The 22,024-nt window shown below is 36.8% G+C and overlaps 1 protein-coding gene across 42 annotated transcripts in view; it reads left to right on the top strand.

Annotated features, from left to right (window-relative positions):
• Positions 1-22,024, top strand: part of LOC129722556 (protein muscleblind) — a 745,426-nt gene that overhangs the window by 668,024 nt on the left and 55,378 nt on the right. For 31 of the 42 annotated variants that reach the window (XR_008727615.1, XR_008727616.1, XR_008727617.1 and 28 more), the window contains 3 exons: positions 6,042-6,211; positions 16,270-16,594; positions 18,439-18,624. Coding sequence is in view for 32 of the 42 variants with exons in the window: in XM_055676090.1 (XP_055532065.1) it covers positions 6,042-6,211; positions 16,270-16,594; positions 18,439-18,624 (681 nt within the window). In the remaining 10 variants the exon portion in view is untranslated. Of the gene's footprint in view, positions 1-6,041; positions 6,213-16,269; positions 16,595-18,431; positions 18,625-22,024 lie in introns of all 42 variants that reach the window. The other 11 variants (XR_008727624.1, XR_008727621.1, XR_008727622.1 and 8 more) reach the window with 3 other exon arrangements.

The following is a 22,024-nucleotide window of genomic DNA, read 5'->3' on the forward strand; positions in this document are numbered from 1 at the left end:
TCAGTGAGTTGAAAGGAAGGGTAAAACCATACACACAAGCACGAATAAATAATAAACATGTCACTTATTGTCAATAGTGGTACATATTGTTTATAATTGCAGACACTCGGGCAATACCACAATAGATCAGCGTTTCTGATGACAGTAATAAGTCTATAAAGAATCAATTGAAGGAGAAAGGACCTTTGGAAATCGATCTATACAAAAGTGAAAGTATGTGAACGTATACTCCATCATCACTCCGGATTGCCTGAACCGATTTCCAGTAAACTTAGTATAGGTTGAAGTTTTCAATATTCCCGGAAACAGATTTCCCGGGAAACGGGAATGAAAAATTTCATTTTCCGGGAATTACCGGTACCCAGGAATGAAAACACAAATTTCAAATATGTTCAAATTTATTAATTTAAAGTTACAAAAAACATGTTTTCATTTTTTTATCAATTCGATTGAAAAACGATTTAAATAAAAAAAAAAACAATATTCTCAAGTTAACATAAGAAAATTGCTATCGGTTTTTGATGTAAACATTTCAGTTCTAGGGCATTTGAGTGCCTACGTAACTTCCCTGTGAAGACGATTTCTACGTTGACATCACGGCCACTACCCACAATCAATCACGCCGATTGCACGTACTTTGAATGATTTGATTGAATTATTTATTCCAGGTCTAATTGATTCACGGATTCAATAAAAATCCATTATTGTTTTCAAAATTAAACATAGATAGAATTTATCAAGTATGTTGGTTGTTTAGTCGACTGAGTAGTCACAAAAGAAAGTAGAACGACTTATTTTATACTGTCCAACGTTTCGTCACTGATCAGTGACATCTTCAGGGGAAAATATTTCTTGTTCGTTCCTTGTCCGGATTTCGTTTCAAGCTTATCGACAAAAAAGCATCTAGACAAGGAATGAACAAGAAATATTTTCCCCCTGAAGTTGACACTGATCAGTGACGAAACGTCGGACAGTATAAATTAAGTCGTTCTACTTTCTTTTGTGACTGCTCGGCAACATTTCAACAGCCGACAACTCACCAACATTTATGGATGAAATTCATCGTATTAAACGGATAACTAGAGAATTTCATTACTAAGCTCCAATCATAAAATAGAAATGAAGTAATAAATCATTCCAGCAAAAGTTACACAAAAAGACTTGCAAGTTGGGTTTAATTTTTTTTACGATTCGAGAAACCTTTACTAAATGGAAAACATGAAAGTTTCCTTTTTCCCAAAAACTAGTATATGTTGTGAAAAATCCAAACATTTGATTTGAAGTGAAATCTATTTGCTGTAGTTTGCTCTTACCAAATTTCAATATGAATAAAGAAAAAACTCAAGTAAATACTCGCTCAGTAGAGACAACACTAGCAAAGAACGACATTAAGCGAAGCAAATATTTGCTACATTTTTTATGAATATTGTAAAAGGACATATATTTTTACCAAAGAATTGATGTAAATAGTTTGATGTTACACGTCAGCTTTGCGTTTTGATCAAGTTTTTAGTTTGATTGCACTGTTATATTGGAAACTATACGAATCATGAGAAATTGTCTGACGAATTCGAGAATCACAGGAAGCAATATTTCTACTCCTTAGATCCGGGAATCCCGGGAAAAGGTTGTGCCTCATGACATAAGGAACCGTCCACATTTCACATAGATAGAAAAACTATCCTTTTCTTTTTGGACACCTCCAGCCATCTTTGTCCACATGGATGGTTTTTTTTTGGTGATTGAACAAAAAAAATAAGCAAAAGATATAAGATATATCTGCTAATTCAGTTCAATACCACCTAGACCAGAAAAGCCATAAATGAAAAAGAATCCCATCAAAATTAATCCTTAAAGGACTGACAAACGCACCTAAACAGAACAGAGCAGAAAAAAACAAGGCAAACATTGATTTAAAATGTTGCTCTGAATGATTCATTTAAATCATCCTAACTTTTTTCTTAAGAACCGTTCGCCAAATCGTCCTGTTGTCAAAAAGTGAATTTTGTAATAATGATCATACATTTCAATGAACTCATGGTTTTTGCTGGAGAACCACGGATAAATTAAAAAAAAAAACGTGTATTTTCCTAAACATTAAAAATCTTTCGAACTTAAATTCGGAAACTGATGCATTTAGAATGTTAATCAAATTAGAAATATGTTCAAAAAATTGATCTCCCATTAAAAATTTATTTTCATTCCTCCATCCTGGACTTTTTTTTAAAAAGTTGCGTTATAATTTCAAGTTTCATTAAAAAAAATTTAAAAATATAATTTTCAGATTGAAATTTAATGTTCATTTTCAGTTTTTTTTTTATTCAAAAAAGTTTTTTTCTGTGGTGTATATTGTTTTATGAGGCATTATTAATTATTCCCTACAACTCTTTCTCAGACAGTTTTTCTATACAACCAATGGTTCCTGAGCTACAGTTTACTAGACCAAATACGTTTGCAGAGTTTCATTCAAATCAAAAACAGGCGATGGAATTTTTGCGTATTCCCAAGTAATTTCACGTAATTTTGCTCCAAATCATAAATGGACTAAATGTAGTGAAAGGTGGTTTCAAAAACAAAAGTAACCAAACAAGCGTTAAAAATTCACAATTAGAAAATTAAGATAAAAATTGAGTTTTAGTAAGTCATTAACAAATTTCATAACTCCTAGAAGCCAGAAAGGCATAAGTATGTACAAATTTAACTGAAGCGCTCCTAAAAGCTGGAAAAACCAGAGGTAAAATAATCAAAAACACACCTTAGCTTGAAACATCTGAGAACGCTTCGAAAGACTTGTAAGAACAAAAAATAAATGAATTCCGAACTTATTTCAAAATGGTTTAAAATTGTCTCTGAAGTGTAGAAAAAGCCTACAGCAGAAATAGGAGTTTAAAATGGTTTTATTATACAAAAACCTAAATAAATCCACCTAGCGGCCAGACTCAGCCTTTCTCATTCAAACTTATTATTTGTAAAAATAGATTTACATGAATGCTTAAATCCAATAAATATTCACTCTTTGGGTTCTAAAATATTGATGTTGTAATTAAAGTACAAAATATGAAATTTGACGTAATGTTAGTGCTTAAGAGCTAGCGGAATAAAAGAAATGACTCTTAATTTTGAACAATTTATGGGGCAACAAGACTTTCCATATAACACTGATTTTATGAAAATCGGTCCAGCCATCTTTGAGAAACATGAGTGAGATTGAATAGTCTTCAGAACACGTTTCTTTCCATAACTTCTGTTCGTTTGAAACCAATTTTGTTCAAATCGCTTGTGTAGTTTCTAAGATATTGATGTTTTGTGATTATTACATTTTGATACATAACCTCTAAATTAGAAATCAGATTGCGATAAAATTCAATAGGGTCTTATAGAGAAACTAGACCTTTCATTTGCAATTGATTTCATTGAAATCGGTTCAGCCATCTCTGGGAAAATCGAGTGAAATTGGGAGAGCGTTACACACACACACATGCAGAAAATGCTCAGCTCGTCGAACTAAGTCGAGTGGTATACGGCATTCGGCCCTTCTGAGCACTTTTATACATTTAGTTCTTGCAGTGATTGCTATACCTTTCTAGGAGAAAGGCAAAAAAGGTGCACATACACACATACACACCCACACACAAACATACACACCTATACATGCATATAGGCAGAAAATTCTCGATTCATCGAACTGAGTCGAGTAGTATATGACATTCGGCAATTTGGATCACTTTTCTACCTTTTAATTAGCCAGTGATCGTTAGGAGAAAGTCAATATGTTTACTTTCATTATATGATTTCACATTTTTATGAACAACGGACAAAGTTACAATCCGATTGCAATTAAATTCAATAGCAACCTATGGGGCAACTAGACCTTTCATTTGACACTAATTTTGTGAAAATCGGTTCAGCCATCTCTGAGAAAAATGAGTGAGTTTAACCAACCTCAGGATAACTTTTCTTCACATAACTTTTGAACCATATGTTCAAACATAACGAAATTTAAAAGTTAAGGGTTTTGGAGACAGCCCGATCATTTGAAACCAGTTTTATTGAAATCGGTTGTGTGGTTTCTGAGATATTGATGTTTCGTAATTTTTACATTTTGATACATAACCTCTAAACTAAAAATCCGATTACAATGAAATTCAATAGCAACCTATGACGCAACTAGACCTTTCATTTGCAATTAATTTTATGAAAATCGGTCCAGCCATCGCTGAGAAAAGTGAGTGAGAAAAAAAAGTTGCAGATACACGCACACACACACACACATACATACATACAGAAAATGCTCAGTTCGTCGAAGGGGGTCGAGTGGTATATGACATTCGGCCATTGGTACAACTTTTATACCTTTGGTTTTTCCAGTGATTGCTATACCTTTCTAGGAGAAAGGCAAAAAGGTTGAAAAAATATCAACAAATCATTTAGCCAGCAAGAGCTACAACATACTTTTCAGGTACAAAAAAATGTCTAAAAAAATATAGATATTTAATAATTAAAGTTACATTCTGAATAGACAATTTAAGGATAGATCTAGAGATGAAGTGTTTGAGTTCATAGTGACAATACTTGTTACTTTGAGAAACTATCAATTTCCAACTTTCGAATTATTTCTTCAAACAAAAACTTAATATCGGCAAAGTTTTACGCTATTAAATTCTCAGTGAAGCGAACACGTAATAAATGTTGAACACTGGCGCTGCGCTACCAGTGCAATTTCGATCCGATGTTTGACGCTCATCTGCTTACCAATGTTTCACGAACGGGCTGACCAACGCCGCCGCCGCCGGTGGTAACGACTCGACCATTCACATTAACTCATGCACGTCATGGAAAAGACGTCAATGCCAGGCAGTGCTTTTTCCTGGACCCGATAAATTAGATCTATTCCGATTGTGCACGCTATTGGAAAACGGAACCAGAACCTTGGCCCGTTCGGATCCGCCACGTGAGTCGAGCGTTCTACAGCGAAACGGAAGTTGGAATAGGGAAAATTGATAAACTTTGCAACCTCCATTCTCCCGTCATGGCTCTACCTGCCTTCACTGACTGGCTGGAACGCTTGTTGTACAGCTTCAGTATTAGAAGGATTTGCGCAATTAAATTCCAAACTTTAATTGGATGTAACAAAGTTAATTGAGCGGTATTATTGATTCAGGTGGATAATAGTTTGCCTCGACTACCGCAATCTGTTAAACTATGACCTGATTACGTTCCTCTGGGCCAGAGGATTCTCTTCAACAAAAGCTTCAAACGTACTCCGTCTGATAATATCGGGTAGCATTTAATGAATGGTATCCATTGCAAGAAAATCCCACAGGGGATGAAAGAATAATAAATTGTACTTTCACTAGATGCTAGTTGCTTTTATTGCCTACGGATAATTTCGTACAGGCGACGACCCTGGGAAATTACCAACTGAAACGTTTGTTCCGCACTTCAACCGACATATTTCTTCGTACAGCCCAACAGTGTCGCTTATCACAGACGTAAATCAGCCCCTTGCACCCACCCCTCCAACGGAGTTCTGACTAGACCACCTTCGGCTTAGTTAGTGTACAAGGCCGTTCATTAAACCATCGGGTGCTTCACAGTTTCATATCAAGGTCGGACAATCTTGCAACGGAACCATTTGCGATAGTAAATTTCTTTGCAACGAAGCTATTTACAGTACATCTGAGGACAAATAAATCGAATAGTTAATTCTGCCACTAGATGTCGTTTGGCAGGCTGGATTATTTCACTACACAAAGTTGAAATCTATCACGCAGCAGGGAACTTTTGCAATGTGTTTGCGAAATTTATGAACTAGAAGCTCATGAAAATCTATTGTTCCAAGCAGTGTTTTGTAAATGACATTGATTTGTATGTTTTCTGTTGGAAATTCCGAAGCACGTTTCGACAGCTAACGCCATAAACGTATTTTATGAACCTACAATTATCTCCAAAACTTCCCCAATATATGTGTTTAACTCTGGTAACTAACCATAATTTATCCGTTTTCTGTTTCTTCCTTTGGCGCAAAAAAAAAAACACAGGGTCGCTGCAATCGTGAGAAACCACCGTGTAAATACTTTCATCCACCCCAGCATCTGAAAGACCAACTGCTGATAAACGGAAGAAACCATCTCGCCCTGAAGAACGCCATTATGCAGCAGATGGGAATTTCACCAGGACAACCGGTGCTGCCCGGTCAAGTGCCAGCAGTGGTAAGTTGCACTCCGTAAACCTCTGTATGCCAGGCTCCAAAACCCAACCCGACCCTAAACCAACACCTGCAATTAGAAAGATCAACAAAAAAACAATGAACCAACAAGCAGATGGTGGAAGAACTCCATCGAAAACAAAACAAAACCATACCCAAAAAAAACAATAGCCTTTTGAAGAAGAACAACAAAGTAATTAGTTTCAGTACTCTTTTTCCTTTTTCATCCATCGTCTTTTTTTTTAAGTTTCCTGTGCGTCCGAGATTTTCATCTAATTTCTCGTATTGTTTTCCCTTCTAATTGTTGCGCTTTTTGGCAGGTTTTTCTCGGTTTATGTTTGTGTTTTGCTCACACCACTCCAAGCCTACCCAAATTTCCGTTGCTCATTCAATCATAATCAGTCTTTTCTCAACTGAACAATCGTTTGCACGAGTTCTGCTAGTACCGTCACTCCCGGCCGTTGGGCCTACACTTGCGAGATCCTGCAAAATCCGGCGTCATGTCTACTAATTCCAACTTAATTAAGGAAAACTCAAATTAAAGCCACTCGAGGAAAAATAATTTTCACTCGTTCCCTTCGCACCATTTGCCACCTTACGGCAGCAATGGCACCCGAGAGACGCCGTCGGTTTCGAGTAGTTGCAGTACCACAGCACTACTGCTCTTGGTAGCGTAGAAATCTTGAGAGTACCTCTTTCGGATGATGTACAATTAAAAGTTGATGTCCATTAAAACGAGGCGCGTTTTGCCGTTTGCCTTCGTGTTCTTCTGTTCCGGCCCACCATGGAATGGAAATTTTCAGCAGCTGTCAACGCCACTCCAAACTCGTTATACCTGCAACCAGCGGTGAATGCGGCCACCACACCACCCATCATCACCAACTCCAGGTTTGCCAGGAAACAATTGAAAAGTTTTTCTCTTGAGAGCATCGAAGGGTGGGCGCGAGCCTCCGCCGCATCCGTTCGCACCTGGGAAATACGCGCTAGCCTTTTGCTGCCAACCATCAGGCACGTAGTCCACCAACTTGTCTGCAATTTTACAAAAGACCGTGCGTTTGCACTAAAGTGGCTCTATTATGGAGGCGCTTTGCAGTGAACTACAAAATTCAAATTACAAATTCTTCACCGCGACTGAATAAAACTTAGCGATCCGATGGGAATAGATGGCTTTATCTCGTACATCCAATAAAACGTTCCACTCTGTACATCCCTGTTCAAAAATTCATCCAGATAGACAACGCACGGGAACAAATCTGCACTCGTTATCCCAGGCGGCATCCAAGCGGGCGCAAGGCGCACTTTATCGGCTGTAATAATGAATGACGTGCCGCTTCGTTGCACTCACTGTTTCCTGATGGCTGTTGGCTGTTGAGCAAATTGTCATTGTCAACTTTCGTTTCGGTTATGAAATTAACTTTTTCCTTCTCGTTGTTTTCGCCCGTTCTGCCAACAAGCGCGGTCGCACGAGGAACGGCGGATTCTCGCGCGCCGTCAACAACACCCCGGCGAACAAATAGTATCCTCCCGGTGCAGCAGCAAAGTTTTTACAACAACACCCTTAGTTATTATTAAGCTTTGTCGGGCGCCGAGAAAAGGTGCTTCGAGAAGACCGCTTCACTCCGCCGTCGAGGACAAGTATGCCGCCGACGACCGAACAGCACCGGGACAGATTTTGTAGCAGCAAGCAGGCAGACCTTCGTGGGAACAGGCCGGTATAACAGAGAGGCACAAACTGCCTCGAGTGCTGTTGGCTGTTTCGAGAGGTGTTTTTTTTTTCTGAGGTGAGAAAAGTGTTGTTATTATTTAGCATGAATTGCATCGCCAGCGGGAATAGCAGCCAGAATGTGTACCAAAGAGTAGAAAACCTGCCTTAAGACCCATCCAGAGAGCTTCAGCTTGCGCTAAGAGAGGGCAATAGGTACCAGCAGCAACAGTAACAGCAGCCGCAGAGCATACCGGTCATTCAGTCCTGGTTCTATCTATGCCAACAATTTCGCTCCTCGATGGTGCTGCACGGAACCGGAATTGTAGGGCTGTGATGCTACAACTGCCAGTGTTCTTTTTTTTATGCTGATGAATAACAGGGAAAGGGGAAAGGTTTCCTACCAACTGCTTTTGTGATTTTAATTGAAGACGCGATGCTTTCGTAGTAGCTTTAAGTCTTGCTGAACGAAGCGGGGCTAAGGGGAGAGTGATTAGTTTGTTTTTTTCGAATGCTAGAGATCGGTATGGCCAGCTGCAAAAGTTTGCTAAATGAATAAGTTGTTTGCGTAAATGGTCCGTACGGAAAGCAAGAGCAGGCTATCAATTGGGGGTAATGAATTGCTAACGGTTAAGGTGATAACTCCAGAGACAATATACCATTAAAATAAATGGTTTTACTCTATTGAATGACTATGGAGCTGCGTACTGCTAATAGTCTTACTCTCTTTTCAAATTCATATTTTAGTTGCTATGTAACCCCTATCGATCTACATTTGAATTACAATTTGAATTAGTTTTTTCTTAATAATTGAATGAAATCGGTTCGATTTTTACAAATCTAAACAAATTTCAAGTTGGAGGCTTTCAAAGGCAACGATTACACAGTGCAACATTTTTTTTGCCATGGCTTCGATGTATGATTTTTAGATGTATTTTGACGCAAAAACAAACTTCCCCGAGTTTGAACACATTTCATCTTAAGGGGCAACAGTAGCGCCATATTGAATTTTTTAGAAATCGGAAATTTTCCATGTTTTTTCGACGCCATTTTGTTTTGAAGCCAAATATCAAACTTGTTATTGACATCAGAACTTAATTTTGAACCTAATTTCGAAATGTCAGTCATAGAAAAGCAATTATCTCGGGGATTAACCGATGACGAAATCTTCAATGTTGGGGTATATGGAAATAATGCTGAGAAAATTCTACTACCGCATTTTATCTTAGTGTCCTCTTTATTTGAAGAAACTGGATGTTAAAAGTGCCACGTGAGGTATTCACATTTTCACTAGCACAGGCATTCTAGTAGCTCTCAGAATTTTGGATTTTTTTTCTCTCGAGTAAAGTTTCTCAACCAATGAATGAGAATTTGATTTTAAAAAATTTCAATTTTTTTTTTTAAATTTTTTTTATCTATTTTAACGGTAAAACATAAATGTTTTGTTTTTCCGATTATCTATATACCATCTACTGTAATGCGTAAACTGTGCATTGAAATAGTTGGTATTTGAATTAGAGAAAAAAACTCAAATACACCTCTAAAATTTGGCACTTTTGAACAGTTTTACCGACTTTCCTGTTTTTGTTTTTCTATCAAATTTAAGGTTTAGTCAGAGGACCTTTTTTAGGAAAAAATTAAATAATAATGCGCCTCCATCAAACATTACAGTTGACTTTTTCTATGAAAGCCCATGGTTACTGAAATATTTGATAGAGGAGCAACTGATATATTTAGTGGCTACTTCCTCGAAATTTAATTTATTATGCTGAAGAATCTAAAAAAATATCAAAGAATAGGGTCTCTTGGCTCTGTAGCCCTCCAATACGGCACTAGTTTCACAAATAGTGGGACTATCCCAGGGCATTCCTTCATTTTTTTTTTATTTGTAGCCCACAATAGTTTTTAAACAAACAGCCAAAAGTAAAGTAAATTCTGTGATTTTTGCAATATTTTGAAACATTAGTGATTATAGTCAGCCCGTTACAAATATGGATCTTTAAATGAATTATATTCAATTACGAGAAAACTTTATTTAGGTTTTAGGCTGGAGTTGGAGACTTAACGCACTTCCGAGCCGACCACGGGTGTGACGCAAAACCTCGCGAATTTTCCAATGTTTCGTCACGTTGGCATCAGAATTCAGTAAAACTCAAGAAGAATGTAATCTAGAACAATAACCTGCTACCGAGTTTACTTAATACAGTAGATCAAGCAGTTTGCACGTAAAGCAAAACGGTTTTAACATAAACTAGAGCCTTAGCTTTCCGAAGAGTTTACTTAACTCACAGAAAACCACGTTACAATAACATAGCATTCTAGAGCAGTCCTTATTATGAATCGTTGGCCGAACAGAACAATATCAAGGCATTTTTTACTATGCACCAAACCGAACAAAACAAAACGTCCTTATTATGAGTCGTTTAAAACAATAACCAAGCGTCCTGGTTATAGGCCGCCGAACGACCGGTGGTTTACGAAATGTAAATATCCTAACGATCATGCCACACCATGTATACCTTTTCGAATAAACTATAAGCAAAACAGAAGCCGGAGGCACGGCGTCACTCACGGTTGCGCGCGGTACCGAGAGCTTGCGCGCTCTCGGATACTCACAGTAGCGCGCGAACAAATACCGTACGCTCTCGCACGTGCTCCGATGCACGCGCTCCATAGCGCTCGAGGCATATAATCATATGTACTAAAATTCAACTCGAAAATGAAACATAGTAATAAAAACTATAAGTTAGAATAGATCCGCTAGATAGGCACTAACTCAAGATCGGAGGGGAAGAGTCTCTCCGCTCTGAGTTACGTAGGTTCATATTTAAGCCAAATGGTAACTTAATAAAGTTAATCACTTCCATCATTTCCATCATCATCTACATCTTATGAAGTGGTTCCGTGTACGTACAGTGCACGTACAGGACTTGTATGTTTCGTTTCTTAATAGTCACAAGTCCTGTTAGAGAATGCCTCCACACGGGCACAATAAACCACAAGAATGGTTGAAAAGACCGTTAGGGCAAGCTTTTTTCCGCTTTTGTCGGTCATTGCAATTATTCTATTTTAAAACTATATTGGCATTTTTCGGTGAATGTAGCCAATTTCATCATTTTGGTTTGATAATTACTATAATTCCTCGGAAATTTTCACGTAAAAAACAACTATCATCCTGAATTAATATGCGCTGATCTCGAGATTTGACGTTTTTATTTTTAATTTAAAATTTGGCGTTAGAGAACAAACTGTTGAGCGGTTTTAAAGGTTTAATTTGAACTTCAAAAAAAAGTAATGTCAATCGCATTTTATTATTTTTCACATTTATCATGTCCGAATAAATGTAAGCGTCATTGCGCGTGAGAATAATTGTTTCCAACTTTTATCCTTAAATACCGCTATGTAAAACGTTTCCAAAGTGGCAATTTTTTTCAAAAATTGATAATTTTTAATAAAGCCAATTTCTTGGGCCGTTCAATTTTAATTTACACTAATATACACTAAAGTCGCTTTATTCGCGGCGGATACGTGCCGCATAAAAAAAACAGTAAATTCTGGAATCCGCGTAAATTCCGGAATCAGCGTAGAAAAAACCTCGTTATTTCCAGAATCCGCGTAACAAAAGCCGCGTTAAAAGCGACCTTAGTGTATAACGATTTTTGATATAACACGGTTTTGCCCTAGAGCTCAAACTTGAAAAGTATGACAGATTATAACCTTTAAAGCATTTAGCTTTTTAACCATTTTTGTGAATTTTGGTGTCCCTAGCGAGCTCGGATGTGCACTAAACGTGATCGAAGTTGTTTCCACAAAAAAAAAAAAGATTTTAGAGCCATAGTGGCTTCGGCAAAGTCGACCCATTATTTATTCTCCATTTTATATAAGTTTCAGTTTCATGATTAATCCACTAAACAGTGAGAAACGAGTTTTACTTTTTTAATTTTTACATATAAAAATTCACTTTGTTCGGCAAAGACATATAAAAATTCACTTTGTTCGGTTGTAGCACATTTTATGAGAAACAGCTTTGTCAAAGACACCGTATTTTTGTCTGCCGGTTTTAATGGACTTTTGTGGAATTTTCTACAGAATGCCACTAAAAATCAATTTTTTTTTTAATATAACATTTAGTAGTGATTTTCTACAATTTTTCAATGTTCTACAATGCTGTTTGTTACATCTAAAGAAACAACTTCATCAAACACAGTTTATTTTAATCTTTCATATTTCTCATTTATAACAGATATCATCAAAATCTGCAAACATATGCAGAATAAACCATTTGTATATTAAAGTATAAGTAAAACATCATACAATTCAAATTTAGGTATTTGTCTCTCGCTGTCTCCTGTGTAGATATCTGTAGGTAAATGAGAGCTCTATTTTAATAAAAATCTTCAATAACTCAATAAATATGAGAGATAAAGATAAACTTTCTACGGTAACCTACGGTAAACAACATTGAAAAAAAATTTAGAAAAAAAAATTGAAAATCACTATAAAAAGTTATATGAAATAGGAGAAAGGCAAATAATGATTCTGAAGGGTATTCTAAAGAAAACTTCATAATTGTTTGTTTATATTGGTAGATAGAAGTAAGGTGTCTTCGACAAAGTTATTTTTTATCAAATGTGCTACAACTCCACTCAGCAAAGTGGATTTTTATATGCAAAAATGAGAAAATTCAAATTCGTTTCTCACTTTTAGGTAGATTAATCACAAAATTTTAACTTTCATTAAACGAAGAAAAATTAACAAAACAATTTTGCTGAAGGCAGTGTCTCACCATCAATTTTTTTGAGTTAAAAGTAATTAGTGTAAATTAGTGCATTATTTAAGTAAAAAACATCAATGACCAAAGAAAAATTGAGATGGAAATAAACTTCCTTCGAAGAAATTGTTTGTTTCGTTATAGCATACAATATTGCAGAACATTTAAAAAATGTAGAGGATCACTATAAAAAATTGAAGTGAAAACAATTGATTTTAAGGTTGATCTATAAAAAACTCCTCAAAAGTTTATTTAAATAAATTTAAATTAAAATTTAAATAGAAATATGATGCCTTCAACAAAGTTATTTCTTTTAAAATGTGCTATAATTTGCCGAACAAAGTGGATTTTTATAGTACAAAATGAAAAAGGTAAAATCCGTTTCTCACTGTTAGGTGGATTAGTCACAAAATTGTATTTATTCTTTTCATTTGTGTCAAAATAATTTCGATCACGTTTTTGCAGCTTAGGAAACTGTGTGGCGCTGGTTTGATTCAAGTGGTCTGTTAATGTGTGTCATTCCAACAGAATCCAAGGTGAATTCTTATGGATGTAGTAGTGATATATATCGAAATGGTCTGTTCAAAATTTCTTGCTTAAATCGAACTTTTGATTGAATCTCATTTTTTGATAGAGAAAAAAACTTTCTCAATTTGTGGGGGCCCCAAAAATGTGTCCGGCTCTGGCTAGACGCCATATATTTTGAGTCGCAGCACCCCTTGAAAAGTTTTGCGTCAGCTGGAATAAGTGAATAGGGGAACTGTCCCACTATTCATCTTAGCCCATATATTCATCTTATACAACATAAAAATTTAATTGAAAACAGGAAAATACTCATATTTTCTAACTAAACCAACATACCAATCCATAAAAAATCGATTCTTCTTAGTTCACTTTACATTTCTCATAGCGAAAAATCCTCAAAAACTCACTTTAAAGCTCTAAATTTGATATTCTAGTCGGGCATCTGCACTCGAAAACTCATTTATTTCGTCACCTAGACAACAAAATCCACGCATTGCATGTTCACCTCAAATTTCCAAAAACAAGCTTGAATTAGCAGAAATATATGAGCTGAATTTCTACAATTCCTAAATTTCTAAAATTTTTGTATTTGCATCTATTTTCACTTAACTGAAGAAAATTAAAAGTTACCAAATCAGTTTCGGGTTACACGAAAAAATCATACTGAAAATGTTGAATTATTTCGACATAATTGACATAAATCGACAGCACTGCAGTGATTACCTAGACAACCAATTTTGCACGTAAACAACTACAGCGGGTACCTAGGTAACCTACTACGACGGTATGCGGCTACGTTCATTCATAAAAGTGTGATTCATTGATGATTAACAGTGCGATGAATATAAAGGAGTCGTGAGATGAATAATTGAGCAGTGATTTGAGTTTTGAGAAAAATATTGAAGCGTTTTGAATTATGGTTTGTTTTACAGAATGCAGGATAAATCTAGCTAAGTTTACTAAATTTCCAATACTGGACGATTCCATGAAAGCATGTAAGCGTATTTTATTTATTTGTCAATGATTTCGTGAAAATTTGGTGTTTAATCTGTGCATTCTTCGTGAATATCGGCTTAATGAGATGAATAATGGAACAAATACCCTATCGCGTGTTTCCCACGAACCAGAAAGTTGCGGCCTTCAGCGAACTTGTTCAGAGTTACCAGCGCATTTATTTTGAAGATTTTCAATATACTGAGATGTCCCCTAAAATCTACTTCAAGAAACTTTTTTGTTATTGTTCTTGCAGCCATAGTGCGTTTTTTTTTCAGCTTTCGATTGTACACATCAATGCAATGGAAGTAAGCCTAACGTAGCTAATGCCTTTGAGGGGGTACTTCAAATTGCTCCCGTGAAGGAACTTTTGCAACTTTTCCAGTTTCTTATGAGCATGCAACATTTGTTTTTGGCCACCATACTAATTGATCATTTTTGGTTACAATCACTATTTATTACCAAAGATTTTCTCACTGATCCAGAAGGCACTTAGCCTTACTTATTTTTTTTTTCATACATAAGCTCTAATTTAAATTACTTTAGAGTTGACACCTTGATGGACGGACATTCAAAACAAAATGCTGTAAATTGCATCATTGCTTCTGAGAAATTTTAATCGTTGAGTTGCTGAATGCTGCAACCTTTCTACGTGGTTGGATATATGAGATAAATTTAGTTCAAAATACATAAAATCACAGGCTTACTAGCGGCTGCTTTCCGTACCAAGTTTCGTAACAACCAGAAGCCATTATTTTCCTGGAAGCGGAAATTCCCAATTTTCTAACTGGTGGGATTCACGTGATAAATTGTTGTTTATTATACTCTGTTTATTAACTATATGCACACGAGTGCCACGTTGTGGGCGAATTTCAAATCAAAATTTGCAACAGCTAAAAGCTCTTGGCGTCCTGAATAACATTGTTGAAGTCACAACTCCTTAAGTGGTAGGATTCTCGGATTTAATACAAAATACTGAAAACTACAAGCACACTAGCGCCGTGTTGTGGTCAAATTTCGAACCACATTGTGTACTGGCCACAAGCCCTCGATGTCCTGAATAACTTTGCTTAAGACCGCAACTCTCTAGGTTGTCGGAATCACGAGATACAGTTATATAAATCTACCCATTTTAGGTAATGCTGAATTTGGCAACAGTCGAACTAGGTGCTGCACTTCTCAGTGAAGCGATACCAAACCAATATCGGGTAGTGTATTTTCAAAAATCTTGTCAGCCAAATTTGGAATGAAATAGAATATTGAAAAAACTCGAAGTATAAAAATCTGTGAACTTAATTCTGGTAATAACAAATATAACTTCATTTTGTATCTAACGCTGAGCTGCCTCATAACCAGGCTTTCGAATACTCCGACTCTTCAATATTTTTCCTCTGATGATAAAATATACCAGAGTGATCGAGTCATCTAATTAAAAAACTACAATCGTTCGTTTTGGGAATCCTTCTCGTTTCCAATATCCTTTTCACTTAGTTGAGAACTGAGTAGCTCAAATCAGTGCTTACTCAATCGAAAATGTGTAAGTTAATGTTATTTATTTGCACTCTGAATCACAGGGCTCCTTCTCACATTGTGTAAAAATAGCTAGCTTTGAAGTGTTTTATTGTCGTTTTTTGTCGACAACAGTAATCGTGAATGATTACTACCATCTCGTTTTGTGGTCTATGGCTAAACCAAGTATTCGACGCCAACAAGTGCAACCATGGTCTCACACCACCGACAGACCAATTTTTCAGCCTGATCAGCAAATCAAAGCTTATTCATTTAATTCATTTATTATCTAATCCGCTTGTTTGGCGATCTACATAATTCAGTTCCAAATGACCCCCGAACCAAACTAACTCCCGAATAAGCCCATGATAAATTAAAAAAAACACACACACAAACATAAATCTCACACAACTAATCAAATCCAAACCAGATTGTAATAAGCTACCGATGCCTAAACGATATCTGCCTTGATTCTTTCTCATCTTTCCTTTCCTCCGTTGGAACGAAAAAAAAATCATATTTAAAACCACCAAAAAACCCCAATTTCACTTTCCGCCAACGGATGTGTCCGGTTCAGAACGGCACCACGACGACGGCAGTGGCCACCGCAGGGGTACCACCGACGGCAGCGGCCGCAGCACTCGGATTCACGATCGCCTGGGGAACGCACCATCCGCCTTATACGACCTACGTCGTAAGTCACAGCAATGGTACCAACTGTGTTCCGGCGGCGGCGGCTATCATGAACGGAAGCAGCAGCTGTCTAACTACCACCTCCAACAACAACAACAACAACAACAGTAACACCTGCACCACCACCACCCCCAGCCACAATAACAACAATCACATCAGCACCAATAACAATAGTCAAGGTGGCACTTGCAAAGTAAATAGCCCCAAGTATTCCCACTTTTTCTCTCACTATATATTATGCGAACGGTTTTTCCTAGTGTCTGTCGGATTTTTTTTGTAAGTGTTGCTCTATTTTGCTGCCTGCAGATTTTTTTGATTTTTGCTCGATATATAGCCCTAATTTGAAGTACATATTTTCAACAACGCGGTACAAACCATTTGTTTTAGCCTATGAGTCGAGACTTTCGCTTCCGTGAATGTTAATGCACTGACGGTCGGCTCTCGAGCGGTCGACCCGGTTGCAACGTATGTAGAGTTATGCCTTTTTTCCTGTTGATTCTCGAGATTTTTGTATTCTTTGTTTGTTTGATTGCTTGTTGTTTTTTCTATCGTTTGAATACCCGAATGTTACCAATATAAATGATGAACCAGTTCCGAAGAGTGCGTTTCGTAGAAAGCTGGAAACAGTTGCCGAGAGTTAGTAGCTGCTTGCAGTACTAAACTGCCAACCGTGAAATTTGATATTTTTACCGACACAATTGGGAGCAAACACCTTACACTTTTTCAAAGAAAACAAACTGATGGTGAAGTTCATGTTAGAAAATCTTTAGTTGGCAATCGATGCTCTGATTGCTTGAAAATAATAATAATAAGAAACACTGGCCACTTGTGCTTACCGTTCGTCAAAAAATTGTCTCTGTGTAGTCTAAAAATGCTTCAGCTTTTAACTAAATTGCGTCAATCAATCAGTGTTAGCAGCCTGATTGTGGTAGTAGATTTGAGCAGAAAACCAACAAAGCTGCACGTGCTGGTTGAATCGAGGCAGGGAAGCCGGAGCCACATAGGCGCTGTTGTTGTTCTCATGCTTTCGTTTGAAGCTTTTGGAATCCGCTTTGCGTTATCCTCTCTAGCTAGCCGTTCTGCCCCCGTGCAACCCACTGTCAGCCGCCGAAAGTTCCGAACAAGTACCCTGACACAGTCGGTCCGTTTTCCGTTGAGGGAATATAGCTACTACATATATGTATATGTCTCTGCGCTTCAGTCTAGGCAAACAAATCTTATTTTGCAGCATGATCGTGATTTGTGCAGTCGCCCTCAATTGTTTGCCAGGCCAACCTGTCTTGGTAGAATCCCTTCCACTGCCTTTCCCGGCGTGTACTCGCTTAACTCTCAAATCAACCGCAGTCCCGGTGTGCTTCGGTATCGGCCGAATCCGTCAGTCTAGTGCGGTTTGCCATCACAAGTGTATATGTAGTATACGCTACATTAATCTTATGATAATTTTCTTCGTTTTATTTTTCATGACCTTGTTCCTGTTTACCATGGAAAACCATAAGTTCCCTTTATCTATACATATTAAGTTTGCTACTGTGTGCCTAAAGCCTTGCTTCTTCACTAGTTTTACGTTTCTTACGTCGTCAATATCAAGCAAACGGTCGCCTGAAAGGTTCCCTCCCAAGGAAGGAAAACTAAGCGGGAAACTTTCAAGCGATTTTTGTTTGAACATCTATTTTCCGCAAAGCCCGCGAACGACTGTCGAGCTTAATTGCATTTTTATGTTAATGTTAAACCGCAATTTCCCACCGTGTCAGCGAGAGAAAAACGAAAACCACAGCGAGTGCGCCATCGCAAACCGCAAGCGACTATTGCTGTTTTTGCTACCACCTCGCCGAAAGAAGCTCGTTCATCTTCCAGCAGCAACCAAGCGCCTAGCTCAAGCAGCACTAGCAGCAACCGTAGAAGGATCGGCACCGGCAACTCCCTTTCCCGAAACTACCGGCAGCGTTCGTCGCGAAAAACCATTCACCGCATATAATAATCGTACGTTTTTTCTTCTTCTTTCTCTTCCTTTTTTCTCTTTCTTTCCAACCGACACAGGCAACGAATCCTTACCTGACTGGCATGCCCGCTAGCACGTACAGTCCATACTTTCCACCCGGCCATCTGATGCCAACGCTGCTGGGGCCCGCGGATCCGTCCGGCGTGTCCCAGCTGGGGCCCGTCGTGCAGCAAGCCGTAGTCCCGGCACAGCAGCAGAAGATCCCTCGCTCGGACAGGCTCGAGGTAAGCTGGTCACAATCCTACCCGCTGGTCTAAAACTGCCAATAGTTTTCCTATACTATACACTCTTTCTTATCTCTACAAAAAAAAGCGAATAAAAAAATAATTCGTTTTTATCCTTTATATACATATGTATTGATCGAATGCTTTGACTGTACAGAAACGAGACATGTTTTGTGGTCTCCGTATCTACTCTTTTCTTTTTTTTTTTTTTTTTGTTGTCTTTCTGCACCTCACTACTTGTTTACCAGTACTTACTATACATATATATATATATATATATATATATATATATATATATATATATATATATATATATATATATATATATATATATATATATATATATATATATATATATATATATATATATATATATAAATATATATATATATTGTCTCTATAAATGCACATTTTATTCAACCCAGAACGCTACATTAATTATTTCTCTTTTTGTACATGAATTTTCTGGCTGTGAATAGACTTTGACTATGTTTAACCTTATTTTTTTTTTTGTAATTACTATAACCAATGCCTAATATTTCTAAGCATTTGCGTGGGGGAACTTTCAAGGTGTGGATAAAGTAGAACACAGTAAGCGCATGGCTTCTGAAGCCCAAATAGTGAAGATAAAATAGATTATTTTAGACAAAATAAGTTTGACTCAGGTCATTGATACTAGCGGGAAACAATGAATCAAAAGTGCTAATAGATTACCATGTCACTCCACCGGACGCTAACTCGTGGAGAAGCTTTACTATTTTCTGGTTATTTATATTTTTGAAGCGATGTTTTCAAATATATTTGTGAAGCCACTGCTCATAGGTATGTTTGCCATTATTTTAACATTGTCTTTGTCATTGTCGTTTGGTTGGTTTGCCCAGTACGAATTGTTTCAGATCATTGCCTAAAATGAATATTTAACTAGCATAACCTTTGCTTTTGGCGATTGATAGAAAAATAATTGAAAATTTAATGTTTGCCACACAACATGAGAAATTGAATGGAAAGCCTTACAAAGTGCGGCTGATTCATATATTAAATTAAATTAAAATTAAAATTAATTAAGTTATTAAAATTATTAAATCATTAAAAAAAATTATTAAATTATTAAAAAAAATGTTTCAAGCAATTGATTGTTTCATGAATTGAATGCAATCATCTTGATAGTTTGATATATTTTCCATAGAAAAATAGAAAATTTTGTTTAACGTTTGAGGACATATTGTTCCATGGACGCATCAGAAGAACCTTGTTCTGAATCTTCAAATTTATACCGATTATTCAAACTAAACTAGGAGAGGTGTACCAGTTATGGCAATACCTAAAATATGTACCAGTTATGGCATGGACCAGGTTTGGCCTGTGAAGTTCAAATAGAATAGTGCCATAATTGGTAACGTTGCGCTTAAGCGATATAGCCATAACTGTTGCACTTGCCATAACTGGCTCATCTACCCCAGATGACGATTTTTCTACTTTCCATCAAAAGTGTGCACCCCTCATGCCATGGTCGTTACCTTCTCAGATTTGGCTCAAACTTCAGGAAATTGTTCATATAAGGTCACTATGCAAAAAATCCGGCTTTAGTACCGATTGGCTCCGTGAAATCCACCCCCTTTTGATGAAAATGCCGTCATCAAAAACCTTTATTATCTTTCAACAACACCTACTCTCTAGAAATAAACTGATACATTACACTAGTCAACAAAAGCTGGCTAGGGGCACCACTGGTACTGTGATAGTCAAAAACCTATAATCCTAGAGCTCAAGCTGGAAAAAATAGAAATATAAGGGGGAACTGCTCCATTATTCATCTCAGCCCATATATTCATCTCATACAATATGAAAACACAATTGAAAACAGCAAAAAATGCATATTTTCTTCTTAAACCAATCTGCTTATCCATGGAATGGAGCTTCCTCATAAAGTATAATCCTCAAAAACTCACTTGAAAGCACTAAATTTGATATTATAGTCGGGCACCTGCACTCGAAAACTCGTTTAATTCAATCACCTACCTCAGAAAACGAAATCCGCGCATTGTTCTATACGGCTACAACGGGACTCGTTCAGCAGCCAACCAAAGTTTTTTTCATCACCAGCGGACCACTTTTTATTTTAATCACTTAACAAAATCACTCTTTACACTGAGAATACATTCATCTTTGAAATGTTCACCTCAATTTTCCTAAAACAAGCTTGAATTAGCAGAAATATATGAGTTGAATTTCTACAATTCCTAAATTTCAACTGTATGTATTTTCATCTGTTTTTACTGCGTTGAAGAAAATCAAAAGCTGCCAAATCAGTTTCTGTTGATACGAAAAATTCATATTGAAAACGTTGAATTATTCTGACATAATTGACAAAAATCGACAGCACTGCAGTGGTAACCTAGGCTACCAATTTTGCACGTAAACAACTGCAGCGGATATCTAGGCAACCCACTACGACGGGCTGCGGCTACGTTCATTCTTGATAATGTAATTCATTCATGATTAACAGTGTGATGAATATGGGGGCGTCATGTGACGAATAATTGAGCAGTTATTCAAGTTTTGAGATGGATATGGAAGCGTTGTGAAAAACGGTTTGTTTTACAGAATTCAGGATAAATCTAGCTAATTTTACTAAATATACAATGCTAAACGATTCCATAAGAGCACGTAGGCATATTTAGTTTATTTGTTCAATGATTTCGTGAAAATTTGGTGTTTAATCCGTGCATTCTTCGTGAATATCGGCTTAATGAAATGAATAATGGAGCGGTTCCCCTAACTTTTCAACCATTTCTGTGAATTTTGGTGCCCCTTGAAAAGATAACCAGCTTAACTTTCTCAGAGCCTTAAATGAATTTTCCCATAATCCAGCATAGAAGCGACGAACTCGGTGAGCACTTACTGTGCGGCCTTTCGACGCACTTCTGCATACACCAGGGGCTTCAAAATTCACAGGAATGGCTAATAGGCTATAATCTTTTTAGGGCAACTATTTTGAGTTTTAGGGTAACATTTTTTTCGCTTTTGTCGAGATCCATCATGGAATCCATAAAAATAATAATTATAAGCGGTAGTGTTACCAGATATGTTCTTTGGGCATTTGAAAAACTAAATTGCTTTTTTTTGGCAAATGAGAGTATTTTGTTTTCAATTTCAAATTCTAAATATGCCCCCATAATAGAGCATAGTTAAAATTCTCTTTCTCTTCCTCTCTCAATTCTTATGTAAGATTTTCTGCTCAAGAAAAATTGGAAATAAAAAAAAATATTTTTCGAAAAAAAATATATTCAACAGATTCATAGAAAACAAAAAAAATCAACGAATTTGATTCATATCATATTAAAGCAAATAAAACAGAAAACTAAGTTAACAAACAAAAGTACATATTTTTAGCCGGGGT

The sequence above is a fragment of the Wyeomyia smithii genome, chromosome 2 (assembly GCF_029784165.1).
Source record: "Wyeomyia smithii strain HCP4-BCI-WySm-NY-G18 chromosome 2, ASM2978416v1, whole genome shotgun sequence".
In the NCBI taxonomy this organism is placed as follows: domain Eukaryota; kingdom Metazoa; phylum Arthropoda; class Insecta; order Diptera; family Culicidae; genus Wyeomyia; species Wyeomyia smithii.